Source organism: Phasianus colchicus, chromosome 4, assembly GCF_987193195.1.
Source record: "Phasianus colchicus chromosome 4, bPhaCol1.hap1.1, whole genome shotgun sequence".
Lineage (NCBI taxonomy): Eukaryota > Metazoa > Chordata > Aves > Galliformes > Phasianidae > Phasianus > Phasianus colchicus.
The window spans coordinates 18,026,025-18,043,048 of NC_143439.1; the positions used below are offsets into that span (position 1 = coordinate 18,026,025).

At 36.4% G+C, this 17,024-nt stretch overlaps 1 protein-coding gene across 2 annotated transcripts in view; it reads left to right on the top strand.

The window, feature by feature from the left end:
- The window catches only part of GRID2 (glutamate ionotropic receptor delta type subunit 2), a 690,114-nt gene that overhangs the window by 145,003 nt on the left and 528,087 nt on the right, over nucleotides 1-17,024 (top strand). For both annotated transcript variants that reach the window (XM_090138802.1, XM_090138803.1), the window contains exon 2: nucleotides 2,800-2,955. In XM_090138802.1, coding sequence (XP_089994928.1) covers nucleotides 2,800-2,955 — 156 coding nt within the window. The remainder of the gene's footprint in view (nucleotides 1-2,799; nucleotides 2,956-17,024) is intronic.

The window sequence follows — 17,024 nt, forward strand, 5'->3', positions numbered from 1 at the left end:
GTTCTCACAATTTGAAGCTGCTATGCAGTGACATCTCCTGAAAGGAACAGTGTTGTCTTTAGTACATCACAAAAGGATTTTAAATTAGATCCTCTAATGGATGAAACCTTAGTTTTTGAAGGGAACTGGGCTAGGTTGCTCAAGCAGAAGTTATCGCTGTCATGTGTTTTTACAGTCCTTTTATATATATTTGTTTTACCTATGCAGATATAAACTAAAGCATGTGTAATGTCTCATTTCTGTAGCGCAGGTGGTTTAATATGTCAGATGCAGTGTTGTTTAGGGAGTGTCTGGTAAATGGAGCCATAAATGTTGCTTACAACAGACAGTGTAAAACTGAAGCAGTTGTACTGTAGCAAGGAAGAATATAATTTGTGAACGCTGCATGGAATTTAATCAAACCCTATGCTTTATGTATGTTCAGATGCTATCAGAGATAGGATGTGCTTCAGGCTGAGAAAAAGAGAAAAAGCATAGTTTATTACGGGAAGCCATGACTGAAAGGAATTAGAAGGATTCCAAGGAACTTGTTACAGCACTGGTGAAAGCAGCAGTGCTGCAACAGTGGGACCAGTTCTCTACTAACCAGTGGCAGGGCTGTGATGCCGAGCGGGATTTTTGTGATAGCTCTTGCAGAAGAAATTCTGGATAACTTGTGTTTCTCTGTATCCTCTGCTCTGTAACCTACCTGGTTTATGGGGACAAAGCCAGGCCTAAGGCAGCATTGCTCAGCTGTAGAACAAGAAGCTGTACTCTACAGTGTTAGTTGGAAAGTCTTTGTTTTGCTACGGTGTTTACAGTTGGAGCCAACAACTGCCCAGTGTGCATGCAGTAAGTGCATGTTCACTTCCTTTTACTGTGGCATTTGTTGTGGAATTATTTAATAACCAAGTAAAATTGTTCCTTCAAATGTTTATTAGCAATAAACATGACTATGTTATGTAGTCATCATCAGTATAGATATATGCTCCACTTCCTTCTCAAAAACAAACAAAACCAAACCAAGAAAAACAATTAAAACAGTCCCCGCAAAGTACCTACTGAAAACAAACAAAACCAACAAAAGCAAATATACAAGTGCGAGTAATTTTGGTTAAAACAAACAAACACTGTTTTCTAAGATTAGAAACAGAAATATATTTTAGGACATTTCACTAGGTAAAGTCTCTTGCACCTTTAAATTTTACTTTGATATAAAAATCATCTTCTTGGAGAAGCTATAGTTTGCGGCATCTTGCATACTAAGTGTTTTCTCAGCTATGAGGCTTTGCTTTATGGAGCTAAATTAAAACAAACAAACAAAAAAAGGAAATAGAATCAAGGGAGAAAATGAATCTTTTCAATTGAGATTTGCACAGAGATGACAGGTGAATGAGTTGGAGAGGTAAAGAACAGCTGTTCCAGATGGCAGCAGCTTCAGGAGGAAAATGTTTGAGTCAAAGCAGTCAGACTGTATGAAGAGATGCTCATGTGTAGAATGAGTGGTGCTGGCAGGGAGATGGGTGTTAGAGGTCAGTGGAATAAATACGATAAATAATGCATATAAAGTTAACTTCTCTTAAAGTAGCCATTGCTTGTAAATCAATCTTGTCCCACACCGCTGCAGATATTTTTCATGAGATCATCAGTAATCAGTATATGTACCCTTTGGCTGCCTAATCACATGCACTCTTAGTTCAGTTTTGTGTTGACGGTGGACACTAAAGAATAAATAAGCCTGAAAACTTAAGAAATTTCAAAAAATAGCTATAATTTTCAAATGTTTGTTTTTGAAGAATCCTTTCAGTCTCTTTAAATCTACATAAAGGAAAGTCTCAGAGGTGCTTGAATACTTCACAGACCCAATTTGAAGCTCTAAACAATAAAACATTCTTTGTAGGACTGTCATGCTGTAATTTGAGCGATCTCTGCTTAAATAGTTAATACAAGAAACTTATGCAAAATAATAGAAAATTAGCGATGCTGAAAGTAACACAGATTAAAGAAAGTGGAAAACAGCACCCTCTAGCCTGGGTGTTCTTTTTCAAAATACCTGGAGAATTGGTTTTGCAAGCTTTGGAAACCTTTATGCTGACAACTCTTCCTGTGTTTAATGGTTTCCTGTTGAAGATGCTTCGTTTGAAGGTTTTGGGGAAAAGGCAGAACAGTCACTTTCTGTCATATTCATAGAGGGAGAAATAACTTTAATTAATCAGTTCAACTTATTATTATTTTTTTTTTTTACTTGACAGATGGTTAGCTGGAGTGGTTCTTTTATAAATCTGATAGGAATTAGACCTGAAATAGTTTATCAGCTGCTGACCTGTCTATTGATCGCTGCTGTCAATTCTAACTCACATTCCCAGTACAATTTTAGAATTATTCTCATCTTATTTGAACTTCTTTTTTATTTTTCTTTTAATGATCACTAAATATAATGTGCAACTGATAACTTAGCCCATTTTGTTTATTCTGTGTATTAAATTGCACTTTTGGAAAGTTAATTAGTTCTCATTTCTTGGCCATATTTCTTCACAGATGATTTCTTTTGTCTGAATAAAGATTCCCACTATTTCTAGCTGGAGTAAATTCTCTTCTCTTCAATTTCTGTCCTAAATTTTTTCAAAATAGAAAATCTCTATTTTTTGATGTAGCTTCTGGGTTCTGTGTTTTGAGGACTGCTCATCAGGGTTGAGCGAAGGGGTGAAGTTATAGCATAAAATATGACATGAGTGGTTATGATTAACGCTTTGAAATTTATGTGAAATGCGCAACATCAATTTTCTTTTTTTTTCTTTGTTCTTTTTCTTTATTTCCCAGGGGCAATTTTTGATGAATCTGCTAAAAAAGATGAGGAAGTTTTTCGAATGGCAGTTGCTGATCTCAACCAGAATGATGAAATCTTACAAACGGAGAAAATCACATGTTCAGTGACATTTGTGGATGGCAACAATCCATTTCAGGCAGTTCAAGAAGGTAGGATGTAATTTTTTTGTCTTTTTCCATAGAATATCAAATTCTGCCTCTGGTTTTGAATTTAGCTGGTATGGTTTGTGCTGGTCTAGTGACTTCAGGCTGTAAACTTCACTTTATATCTGTTTTGCTGTAAAAGCTACTGAAAAATGGTACATCAGTTATCCCACATCTTCACTCTTTTTCAGGCTATTTTGAAGTTGTTGTCAAACAGATAGTATTAAGAGGTCGTGAAGGACTATTTCTTGGTTTCATTTCATGAGGATACCGGCTTACTTAGTTGGATAATATACGTTGCTATGTGTCTAACCTTTTTAGCACATTCACCTGTTTTATAGGAGGGATTAGAAATAAGCTGATGACTCAGAGAGTCACCCGTGTCCAACATGATTTTGTACTCACTCCATCGTTTTCAATTTCCCAATTACTGCACAAGCAATGAGGATGCTGCTTTGGGCTCTTGTGATAGCAGTAAGATGGTAGCAGGATTCAATATTTGAAATCCCTCTGAGTTGGTGTGACTGAGCGATTGTCTGGAAAGACAGCTATATGAAGTTGTTAGATGTATGGATTTGAATTCCAAAGTGTTTGTATTTCTTTGCCATTCTAGCACTATAATCTTTTTCTGAGTTGCAGAGCATACGTTTATTGTAGGCATATTATTAAACTTGACTTAAAAAGAAAACAAAATATTGATGGCTTGTTAAATCCTTATTTGGCCTCTTTAGATTGACAGAACTTAAGATTTATGTAGCCAATTTTCAAGCAGTTGCTGCAATACCTGGCAAGTTAAAAGTAAAATGCCATTTATTTTCAATGGGCTTTTGACAATGCAGTGTTAATAGGAGGGTCCCAATACTTGTGGTTTTTTTGGTTGTTGTTGTTTGTTTGTTTTTGTTTTTTTTTGTCAACAGCATACTTGATTTATGAAATTTTAGGAATTTTTTGTTTAGTTTGTGCAATTGTGGGTTTTTTTTAAGGCTGTGACTTTGAAATTAATTTAATTTGGATCAATTCAATCTATTTTGATCTAAAAAGATAGATGTAAAAGCTATTAGATAGGTGTAGAATTCATAGGGTTGGGAAGTGGCAAAGTTTACACCAGGTTTCTTCCATCTCCCTTTTATCCACATCCTTACATCACTTGTATCCTGTTCTTAATGGATTTCTTACAGGCATTAATAGAAGGGGAAAGGATCTCTGTAACATTACCACATATGTCATATCTTATACCTTGGTGGTGGTTGTGAGGTGAGAAGACCAGAAACAATGGACCAGTCTGTAAGCAAAAAGGCACAGGTCTTATTTGAGTAGTAGTATGCTTAGCAATACCATATACACCTAAATGCTCAGACATGTATTCAGCGTGTAAAAAATAACAGAATGAGGCAAATTTTCCTGGTATTAAACTTGTATTGCGTTCAGTATATCCAAACTTCTATTTCCATGCCAGTGTAGCTTTTCCTTAAGCAACACAGCAATAGTGAAATGCTGTTATCAGTAGAAGGTATCATGTACTCTTCTAATAATACAACCTAGAGTACAAAAATTATACAGTGGCACACTGCCTGAAATTTGCTTTATTGGAACTCATAACACTATTTTTTGTCTTTGAATTTATTTTTAATCTTGTTGAAACTGTGGACTCTTATAAAAGTAAACAAACAAACAAACAAAAAACAAACAAACAAAAAAACCACAACCTTGACATTTGGCAAAATGATCATTTTAAACATTAAAGACCAAAAACTTAAAACTTAAAATTCACCTAAAATTGTCTAAAGTATACAATTTCTAGTAACCAGCTCAGATTTTGATTTTCAAAAACCAGGAAGTCATGAGTAAAGAACTGATAAAATGAGACTTAATTTGCAGAGAAGATTTTTACAAATGTATTTTTAATAATGATCCACTCGTGGACCACATGTATTATTTCTCTTTTATTTAATTTTATTAGCAACATTAGCAAGTGACTTCCGAACAAAGTAAACAGGAGCACTCAGATAATTTGTATTGATTCTTGGATGTAAAGATAATTAATTTGATGGGACTGGCTGGAGCACAGTACTTACTGTTCTCGATGAATCTGTTTGTATAAATTATTATGGTGCCCTGAGATGTCTTCCGATTGTACCTGAGGGCATCTCATTAACAGTTCTGATTGGACTGGTGAAACTATATGGCAAAGCTGAGTGGTTTTATCCCAGAAGAGCAGTGAATGATGTGCCCCATAATATCACTTGAAGTGCCCTCGGGGATGATTTATAGTCATGTGATAGAGCACAGACATAGGAGATGAAATTGATTTTCTTTAAGTTAGCGAAATTTTCCTCCCCTTTGGTTTATGCTGTGTCAGAAAGGAGCAACAGTGAGTGTGATGTGTGCAATTTTATAGCATGACTTATGTTGACATGTCAGCAATATAGGGCAGTATGGACACTTCATCAGGATGCATTCAGGAGGAGGAGGACTGCTGTGGGGTGGAAGACCAGAGCAGTCACGTTGAGGATCAGAGAGTTGCCTGGCCAGCACGTGGAACTGTAGCAGGATGAGCATGAGTTTGCAGAGGAATATGGCCAGGAGGCAAGTAGATGGCAGACCCCGGTCCAGATCAGTGTAGCTGCCATTTATCTGCTGAAATGCATATGTACCTATGAACATAGTGCAACGTTTTCTCCCTTTCTTTCTTCACTACAAAACACTTCACAACATTTATAATGCAGTTTTTTCAGGAAGGTCACAAAATGCTAGCTTGCTGGCATGAGCGAGAAAGGAAGGATATTGTCTGGCTTTTTTATGTTGTGCCAAAGTTGGGTGCTATGAAGTGAAAGCAGGAACTACTGTTTTCTTTGTGTAGATATTGAAGGAAGTAGTGATAGCCAGTTTTTGCATGGCACCAAGTTAATATTGTAAGCACTATGAAACAGGGAATTATGATCCATACTAGTGGCAATCATAAAATATATGCTATAATACTATAGATTTCCCTTCTTGTGAGACTTGAATTTACGGCAGTATTTAAATAGGAGTGGGATAAGCATTCTACAATATATTCAAACTGTAATTATTTTTGGAAGGTGACATGCTTATATATTTCTTTTTAATGAACTGGGCTGTTGTTTTGCTGTTCAGTTTTTAGCTTTTACAGGGAATTTTTGTAAAAATAAATACATCACTTCTCTCATTTGTCAGGAAATCACTGCTTTTTCATAACTCTTATTTTTATTACTCTAGTGCTCACTTTTGTATGCTAATAATTAAAGCCAAAATGTTATGATTCAAGGCCTGCTACTACCTACAGTTCTTAATTTGTCATTAATAATATAATCATGTGGCTCATGTGAAATATGCATTTTGTTAGGGATTCTCACCAGAGTTACTTTCCTGGACTTACCACTGGGTTTCAATCCACTGCTAATGATTCTCTTGTCTCCCTTGTCTTCTATTTTCCAGTCATATTTCTGCAGTACTGGTTTATTCATATCTGGGGGAAAGCATTTTCTGTAATAAAGGTATCACTGTCTACCTTAATTTCTATCTCAAATTTCACAGAGGGCAAGTAGAGTCTTTGCTAACACTTAGGCTTGTACCGATCTGCCTCCTTGGGCAGCACAGTACCTACACTCCCTATGCTGCCATTCCAGTGTATACATAAGAGTTGCGGAGTGAATCCTGTAGATGCTAGAAGTGCTGGAGGCATCCAAGCATTTGGAGGGCTGTTGGAGTTTGACAGAATCCACATGCAAACACGTGCGTGGGGGCCTCAGAGATCCACTGCCAGTTTCTTAAACCTCATAGCTGTTGCCTTTTGTTTGTATTCGGTACTTCAAATTTCTATTCTACTCCTTTTTCTACCCATTTTACTTTTCTTGACGATATCATGTTTTACCTATCTTTAATGATCTCTATCATGATTCAATACCACTGTCTATAGGCAACATAAAACAAATGACATAGATTTTGCTGATGCTGTTTGAAATCCAGTTTGTTTGACAAGTTTTCCTATTGCAATCATATATAGGTTTTACTTCTATTTTTCAATATGAACCTTCTTGTCATTCAGGTTAGCAACCAGAGTATGCTTACAGAGACCAACTCAAGCCTTTGTAATGGCTTTTGAAAGCTTATTGAGATCAGTGAAGTAAATAAGGCAGTGAGTCATAACTAAATGGTGTTCAGCTGTAGAATAAGAGAGGTTTGTAGGGCAGCAATATGTATGAAGGTCACATGCAGGATTTTATTCAAGCGAAGTTTTATGGTCAGAAATTATGGCCTTATGGATACATCTGCTTTGGCCTTTTGGACTAGATGAATGTAATAAGATTGTCCTTTCCTGTTTGTTTTTATTTTTATTTTTATTTATTTATTTATTTATTTTTTTGATTGCTGTAGAAACCTGTGTAAATCCACAGATGTCATGGACTGTTAAACTTTCTGTCACTTTGTGTCACTTATTTCTTCACACTCCTTACTCTTTCTAGTGCTGTTTATTAATCAATATGTGTTCAGCTTGAGATTAAAATTTTGCAGTTTTGCACTTCCTCATTGACCTTTCATTTTATTTCAGGTTCGCTTTCTTCCCAATAAAATGGATTTTGATGTAAAATAATACTATGAATAGTGAAGGGGAAAAATCATTTTCAGCTAGAATTTCAACTATAAAATGTTTAGTAAAAATAGGAGTAAAAGCATTACAGTGGCAATATAAAATTCTGTTGTAAATCAGGAACTTAGGAAATGCTGGCAGTTGCAAATTGCATCTATCATCATTACTTCTGTACTTTAAAAAATATGGTGTAATTCTTTTGAATTTCCTACCCTCTATGTATTTATACTGTGTAGTAGCAGTGATGGCACTGCCTAGTTCCAAAGTGCTGGTACTCTTCCACAGCCTTTGCTCTCATTTTAGTCCTCCTAGTGTTGCAAAATCAGTTGGATCTCCAGTTTGTGAAAATATGCCACAGGGACTCCAAGTGTTGGCAGCTTAAGAAAATAGCAGGTTTTACAACTCTTACAACATCATGGTGCTTGGAAGACTGGGGTTGCATGGGAGAAGATCAGGGAGAAGGGAAGAGGGAGCCCTGATTGGGCTAGAAAGGGACGTGTCATAGAGACTTCCCAGGAGGAGCAGGAAACATTTTTAACACATCTTCAGCAACAGTTTCAAAGCTATTGTGACCTTCCTTTGCCTGGAGGTTATTTACCAAGAGCATACTGCAAACTGTAAAAGAGGATCAGATTTATTTTGAGTAAGGTGGCATACTGCTTCAGCACTTACAGTAATTGTGAGACTTCTACAGCTTTCCAGTCTTTGAATTTTGTGCTTCCTAATTCTGAATTCTTGCCGTAGAAATGTTTTATTTAATTGCAGTGCAACTTCCATTGTTTTTGCTTCTAGCTTGAAAGCTAATTCTGGCAGTTTTAAGTTGTGCTACACTTGGAGATAGATCCAGTCTTTCAGTTCAAGCTCCCCCAAATCCAATAAATGTAAACGTAAGTAAATAAATAGAATCACTCAGTCCACCAAAGAATGGATTTTCCAGCGTAGTTTATGCAACGTGGGAACTAAGGTTTCAGGAAGAAGGTGCAAACCTTAGCAGTCCTTTGCACTCATAGATGGCAAATCTGAAACTTTCAAGACAGATATCAAGTTTAAACCAGAGATATTAGTGCAGTTGAAAAAACATTTCCGAAGGATGCTTTCTGAATAGCTGAGCAAAAGGAGGGTAAACTTTTGATTAAAAATAAAAAAATCTTTGTACAGTGTGGACTAGGGCAAATTCCTGGCATCTGTAGTTATTGTTATTCATGTTGTCTTACAGAATATCTGAAATTCGCTAAACACAATGTTTATGATGACTGTATGTATTTCTTGTGGTTTAAACAAGCAATACTGGTGTTTCCACGGAAACCAATTTGGTTCAGATGACCAGGATGCCCAGCTGCTTTCCGCTGTTAAACTCAGCCACATAACAGCATTCAGACTGATTGATATTGCTGGAGGTATTTCTGCAAACCATTCAACAAAACAAGGACAGGCATTTAGGAGTTCATTTTGCCTACCCCATTACCTCTTTTGCAGTCTCCTTTTCTTCCTGCTTTCTCTTAACTTCAAAGAGCTAGAGTGATTCCCCTAAAAATTATGACATTGGCTGTTGCTAGTTGCCAAAGTTTGGCTCAACATTAATTTTTAAGGCAAATTTTGAACTTTCTATCAGAGAGCTTCCCCTTTCAGATGACAGACAGCAATTTAAATAGACATGGAAGAACTTCCTCCTCAGACTTCTGCTTTAAAAGCATGTGTCTATGAGGCAGATTATTAACCTTTTTTAAAAAGGTGAATCAAATAAATGAATAAATAACTGTACAAGTGTGATGGCCTTTGATACTGGAGTGCAGAGTGAATTTTCTCATGTTACCATAGAAGTTGCTAGATAGGCTGATATTCTGATACTCACAACTTAAATGGAGATTGGATCATTTCTGGTTTTGCAGTATGTGTATTTCCACCGGCAGTTCACAAGTGCTCAGTGTATGTTTTCATACGATAAAAACTGTGCTTCAATCTGCCATGTTAATGTATTATGACATGCTGCTAGTAGTTCACTTTTAAGAGAGCTATACAAATTGTGATGTGATTAGATAATATTTGTAGCACATTTAAATGTTTAAAGCTACTGTGCCTGAAGGCATTTGGGGTATTTTAACAAATAGAGGTATAGAAACAAAGCAGATAAGAGATGCTTCATCTTCTCAGATGGCAATTATTTAGCTTCCACCCTAGTCCCCCCCTTAAAACAATCTCCTTAAATAAGTAATGGACACCCTATCCAGATTTCCTCCTCATCTTTTTGTGGAGCGCTGTCCACCAAAATCACTTGAGCAGTCAATCATCACTGTCCAACCAGAAATGCATGTTTGCAGACAGGCCTAGCAGTGTGTGGTGGCAACCGCTGAGCTATCAACTGCTGTATGCAGTTATTTTCTGCTTTGTGCGGGTAATCTCCTTTTTGCCGTTGCTTTTCCCAAGTTCTCTGAGATAAGCAAAAGTCATAGTATTTATTTCCTCTGACAGTTCAGGTAGAAATATCTATCTATCTGCATGCAAATAAGTATTTAATTTGTACATCTATATTTGTGTTGATCTAAAAGTTAGTGTAATTAGTTTAGTTAATTAATTGTATAATTAGTCTCCCCTTTGAGCCTTTCTTCCTCTTCTTCTTAGCTTTTTTCTATCTTTTGTTAGGAACAACATTTTCTTGTGGTGGTTTTTGTAATCTGATCGCTCTTAGAGCATAAGCTGTATTCTGTTTTGTGTCAGAGACATTTGGCTATTTGTGTGATGCAAATTATTTTAAGCATACTCTCCTATATATACATAATCGGAGGAAAAAATGAACTTTATGGAGTACAGGAGTATTTTAAAATGTAATTCTGATAATGAGGAAATGAGCCATGACACTCTGGAGGTGAAGCCTGGAGTGAATTATGAAGGTCGTTCTCTTAGACAAGGAAATTAATTATATTTTAGCCAAATTCTCTCTCAGATTTTTTATATTGTCCAGTACCAACTAATTTTGACTACATGTCAATGTATGAAAAATGATCAGAGCAGTTACAAGGACAGACATGGAAACTAGGCAGTGTTGTATTAAAACAGTAATAATATCAGAGACCCATAACCCTTCATGTTACCTTTTTTGAAAGGATGTCTGCTGTAGGATTTTAATATTCGTATGAACAGTATGTCAATGCAAAGATACTGTGTGTGATCACTAGCCTTTCAAAAACTCTTTTTCCCTCTTTAAAACTCAGTTTTCATTTTGTTTATTTTAGGGGCGTATTTTCATCAGAAACTTGGCAACTCTGACTTCTCCATATGGCTGTAGTTTCTGTGTTATTGTTTGAAGCTGAAATATTCCTGTAGGTCACAGCCATGCCCCTCTGACTTGCAGAAAAGAGTCTGAAATCAGAATGAATCTCCCTGATTGTGAGACCACAAAAAACAGTTAAATATGTAGAAGTCTATAGAAGTTTTGCTTCTCATACTGTATCTTATAACAGAAGGGCTGTAATATACTGGGCTCAGTCAATAGAAGTTCTAATGAACTGTGCTCAGAAATTGTAGCCTCATGTTACAGGGAAACAATTTCTGTTTATCTCATTGTTTTATGACCTGGCGCAAGAAAGGAGGCAAGCAAGATGCTAAGGTGGCTTCTCCACAAGTAATGCTTCCTATTTTATTATGTTGGCCCATGACATCATAGACGAATGTTGGTGGTTTGAATGCTTGCTGATTATTTATGGAGATGAAACAGTAGATGTGAGCACAATGAAGTGGTGGGTGGTGAGTTTCAGCAGTGACTACAGCAATTGTGGGTCACTTCTGCTTGTACAAATGTGTGTGGCATGCAGACAATTGTTCATTGCTGGCAAAAATGCATAAGTATCAGTAGTACTGGCTGCTGTAAACTAGAGTTTTGTAGCTGGGAATTTGCTCTATCAAATACTGTTATTGTGTTCTTTGTGTTGTAATTTCTTTCTGAGATGGGAGGCATTAGTTTTGGAGCAACATTTGTTTTTCAAAGATGTATGCCTTCATCCATTAGGACTGTGTTGTGACTCAGTGCCGGGTGTTTATGCTAGTTAGCCACTTTTCAGAGTGGCTTTTTTTCTTTTCAGAGAAATGGTAATATTTGGTGAATATAAAAACCATTCTGACTACCAAAAGTTAAAGCCTTGGTCCAACAGTTTATGTGCTCTTCAATGAGTGAAATCAGAAGTGTGACATGGTCTTAAAAGACAAACATGTTATGTACTTCTAAAAAGATGCAATAGTTCTACTTAAACCATATGAAATTTTGAATTTCTTCCTGAAGTCTTTGGTAACCCTGATTCTCTGACAGAAGAAAGGAATAAGAAGTGAACGGGTATTGATGAAGGAGGAGGATTACTGCCATTTGGTTTTCTTGCTTTTCCAGTATTTTCTATCTATTTTTACTTATTTATCACTTGTTTTTAATTTGGCACTAATGGATTAAATAATGAGTCAAAATCATACTCTTTTATGTGCCTGGCTCATTGAGTTCCACTCATTGTGTGGTAGAAATTTCTTCCCTTGAAAAGCATGAGAATTTCTAGAGAAACCTCAGTAGCATGTTATCAAAGTAATATCTTGCTTAACTTGGTTGTGTTAGAGTAACATGATGATCTTGAGTCAGAATAAGAGTGTATGTAAAACCAAACTCTGAAAACACTGCCGTAAGAAAAATTTTAAAATTTGTTAGTAAGTTTTTGATCATTATTTAAATTCTTTTATTTCTGGCTGTTCATTGGCTATTTGACAGTGTCTGCTTTTATTTAGCCAATTTTTATAACATGTATATACAGTCATCTAAAACAAGTAAAAAGCTTTCTCTAATGTTATGAAAGAGTTAAAATTCAGTGCTTTGCATTACCTCGAAAAAAATCAGTGTGGTTACTCATACTTGGAAGCAGCAGACTCCGCAGGTATTTCTGAAAACTTTAGTGAGATTGCCTCTACAGTAGCAAGTTGGAAAATACTGCATGTAAAGTATGCATGCACTCAACATCATGTCTTTCATAGTGCTTTTATTCAAAATGAATGCTGAAAATAATAGAAATGAAATGGAGTAAAAATAAACTATCAGTTCACTGTGTTATTTTATGTGTTTTGCTTGCTGCATGATATCTTGGTGGTATCTGCTTGACTAGAATTCTTTTTGGAATTCAAGTCAGCTTACCTTTACTACAAACAGGATTCAATCCTAGTAAAGTAGCTGATATGTGAGCTAGATATGCCAATCTAAGGTATGCCAACCAACCAAACATCAGAAGCAATGTAATAAATGAAATGGACAATAATTGTCATCATATTATTTCAGAGAAGATTTTCGTTCTCACAAATTCACAAGCTGAACTGTGCCACTGACATACAGGAAAATAGGGAGGAATTATATTAAGAAAAATGTGAAAGTAACATTTGCTTGTGCATTTCTAATCAGACTTAATATCATATGTGTTTAAAACTAGCAGTGTCAATGCTAGATTTTGATAAAAAAGGTCATCTAGTCCAACTTCTCTGCAATGAACTTGTTTACAGATAGATCAGGTTGCTCGAAGCCCCATCCAGACTGACCTTGAGTATCTCCAGGGACAAGACATTTACCACCTCTCTGGGCATCCTCTTCCAGTGCCCCATTATCATAGAAGATTTTTTCCTTGTATCCAGTTTAAACCTCTTCCAGTTTGAAACCACTTCTACTTGTCCTGTCACAGCAGACCTTGATAAAGAGTCTGTCTCCTCCTTTCTTATGGTACTCCCCCTAGATACTGAAAGGCTGCTATAACGTCTCCCTGGACCCTTCTTTTCTCCAGGCTGAACAACCACAGCTCTCTCAGCTTGTCCTCTTAGCAAAGGTGTTTCACCCCTTGGACCATTTTTGTGACCCTCCTCTAGATGCTCTCCAACATGTCCATGTCTTTCCCATACTGAGGACTCCATCTCTGGAAGCAGTACTCCAGGTGAGGTCTCATCAGCACAGGGTAAAGGGGTGGCAGGATCACCTTCCTTGACCTGCTGGCTGCCCTTCTTTTCATGCAGCTTATGATACATTAAGGCTTTCTGTGCTTGTTGCATGTTGCTGGTCAAGGGCACATTGTTGGCTCATGTCCAGCATGCCATTCACCAGTACCTCCAGTCCTTTTTTGCAGGGCTGTGGTCTATCCTTTCATACCCCAGCTTGTATTAATAGTGGGGGTTGCTGTGACCCAGTTCCAAGACCTTGGTTTTGTTGAACCTCATGAGGTACACCCAGACCCATTGCTAAGCCTGCCTAGGTCTCTATAGATGGCATCCCATTCCTCAGGTGTGTTGACTGCACCACTCAGCTTGGTGTCCTCCACAAGCTTCCTGTGAGTGCTGTCTATGTCACCGAAGATATTCAAGAGCACTTGTCCCAGTACTGACCCCTGAAGGAAAAGGATCTTCTTTTCATGGGGAACTGCACACTGTAAGGACCACTGAAAAACAGGATCGCTATTGCGAACATAAAGTTTGTGCCGCTTCTTTCTGATTCTATATGAAACTTCAGGAAAAAAAAGGATTTCAGCCTCTTGAAGGTTGCAATTGTGTTGCACACACAAAAACTTAAGCCAAAAATTTAATTGTAAGTAGTTATCAAACAAGAGTCAATGGAGTCACTCTGAATTCTGGAATATATTGATGTATGTGGTTCTTCCAAAACTTGTAGTAAATCTTTAGAAAAGCATGAAATACTCGCATACTGGTCATGAGTTGAATAATTTAAGTCTCATATGAATGATAAACCTGAGATCTCTCCCCCTCCCTCCCACCCACATTTTATACCGAACACTCAAATTCTGTTAATAGAGATGAAAAGCTATTTCTCATGAGGTCGAGGGGGAGGGGGAAGCGGGGCAGGGTGTTATATCTTTAATACTGCATAGATCATAGAAATGGATGTGGAGGATTTGAGAATAATTCTCTAGCTCTAACTTTCAAAATAGAGGCATCAGTTTCTACTCAACTCCTAACCTCTGCTGGATATTGAACAATGATAATGCAAGAAAGAGATGGTTTTGCATTTTTCAGTTACTAGCAGGAATTTGAAGATATTTTTTCAAATTAGTTATCTGTAAAAACTCTTGGTGTTTAAACATAGCAATACCTAAACAGAAAAGAGTGTTGTAATTATTGGGAAAAAAAAAAAAAAAAAAAAAAATGCCTTCAAACAAAAGAATAGTTTTGGATAGAGAGGTATGTGGGTACATATAGGACATCTAAATGTGTGATAAAATTCTTGTAGTTACCAAGGCTACAAGAACATACATTATGTCATCTTAAAATGCAACAATAATCTCTTCCTTTTAAACCTATCACTGCAGCAGCAACTTGAGCATTTCAAATAGGCATTCCCTAAAGCTTTACCTGGCATAAAAATTATTTGGCAGATGTATCTGTCTTGCGGAGTCATTACATCTGGCAGCTGGAATATATATTGAGATGGAATAGACTGCAGTTTTGGAAATATCAGAAGTTTTGGAAAAGTTAGATATGATTTCGAGATTATGTGGGATGAAAGTAAATTTTAAAATGTTTATCTCTGTTTGTCAGTTCTCTTAGCGCTCACTTACAGTCTGCAATCTGATTATTTCTTAAACTGTTTCATCATATCTCCAGATGTGACTTAAACTTAATCATAAGGTTTCATACCTAGTCTGTCATCATAGAACAATGTAAAGCATAATTAAGTAAGTGTGAACTGAAATGGTCTTTTTATGTAGTTTGACTTTTTGTTTCCAAGGAGCTTCTTGGACACTGAACTAAGATCTATCTTTTTCTATGCTGTGCTCTGGTCTTGACTGAATTTAGAAAAAGTACATGGTGTTTGGCTGGGCTTCCCGCTGTAGGCCTCCTCATTACTGTTCTGCAGGGCTGTGGTTGTATAGACTAGGAGCACAATACCTACAGTGGGCCAAAGGGGGTGAAGGTCACTTTGTACCTAGCAAAATTAAATTGTATTTGCTTATAAATTAAAAGCAGATAAACTATTTCTAACTGGATCTTTGATGTGGTTTCTTCTGATCAGTTTTTGTCAATGCTGATTATGAATATCCATGAAGATATGTTATTAAGAATAGCTATTTTAGAACAAATTTCCATCGAAGTGGAGTCTATAATATTCGAAGTATAGACCACCCAAGACAAAATAAATAAATAAATATAAATAGGACACTTTGTGTTATTTTCTTCTGTTTTCTGTCTTAACATTCTTTTGTATGGTAACACCTCATTTGCTTTGGAGAAAATGGAAGCAGAAGGTTAGCTGGCATCTTATTAAGACTCGTGAGGACAGAATTTTCTTTGGTGGTGTTTTTTTTTTGTTTTTTTTTTTTTGTTGCTTGTTTTTTTTTTTTTTTTTTAAGTTTTCTAGGTATAGAGCATGAAGTTTTAAATAGCATTTGATTTTTTGCAGAATAAGTAACCTATATAGTATTTCACTACAGGTAAAACATCTTATGATCTTACTAGCCACTTTTAGGGACAGTTGTAACTTCATACGTTCATTGCGTCTATCCAAATAAATAGTTTGTGTAAATAGTAATTTCAGAATGTTCTAAAACACCTTCTCAAATAAATTATTCAGCATCTTGTCTCTTTTTTTCTTTTAACAAGTATATCTGCACTGTAACTCTGCCTCATAAAACTATTATACTGATTGGTACTGATTAGTACTGATTATAACCTGATCTCTATTTTTTTTTTTATCAACTTGATAAGTTTTCACTATTCTGCTTGTGATGGTTGACCACCAGAGTCCTATAGGTAAGAGGTCCCACTCCAGTTTTGTGAAAATGTTTTATTTAGTGCTGCAGAAAATCCTTGCTATTCCAAGTGTTATTTAAAAAATAATAATACAAGCAGATAAGCAATTATTTCCTCAGCTAACTCTTAGGATTATAGATAATCCTTGCTGATTTGAAAGTATTTCTCCTTAATGAATATGAATGCTTACAGAAAATGATGGTGCTCTTTTTTTTCCCAGCATCTCTCTTTGCTTGCAGCCAGCAGCTCAGCCTTCATATTTGTTTTACAGTATTTGGGCTTTTCAGAAGGGCTATTACATTGTGTGATAGTGATCAGCTAGAAAAAGCAGGGCTATGACAATGCAATGAGGATGTTTGAGTAGGAAGAGAGAAATGTTCCCCAGTCTGAATTTATGCCATTCTCAAGTTTTGGAGACTCCCAAAGATACAATTTAGTATAATGTGCATTGATGGAGGCTGAGAAATCTGGGGGTGGGTAGAGAACATGTTCTGGAGAATAATAATTGCTATTAGTGGTGAGGCACCATACCTGAACAGCAAGAATTGGACATGCCTGAGCATCATGAATCTGTTTCTCTGCCTTCATCCACTTCCCATAGCCTCATGTTCCAGATGTTTTCAGTAGCTATATCTATTAATTAAATCTGTTTTCTCCAACTAAAACTCTGGAAACAGGGGAGGCAACACCAAGTTTATTGCTT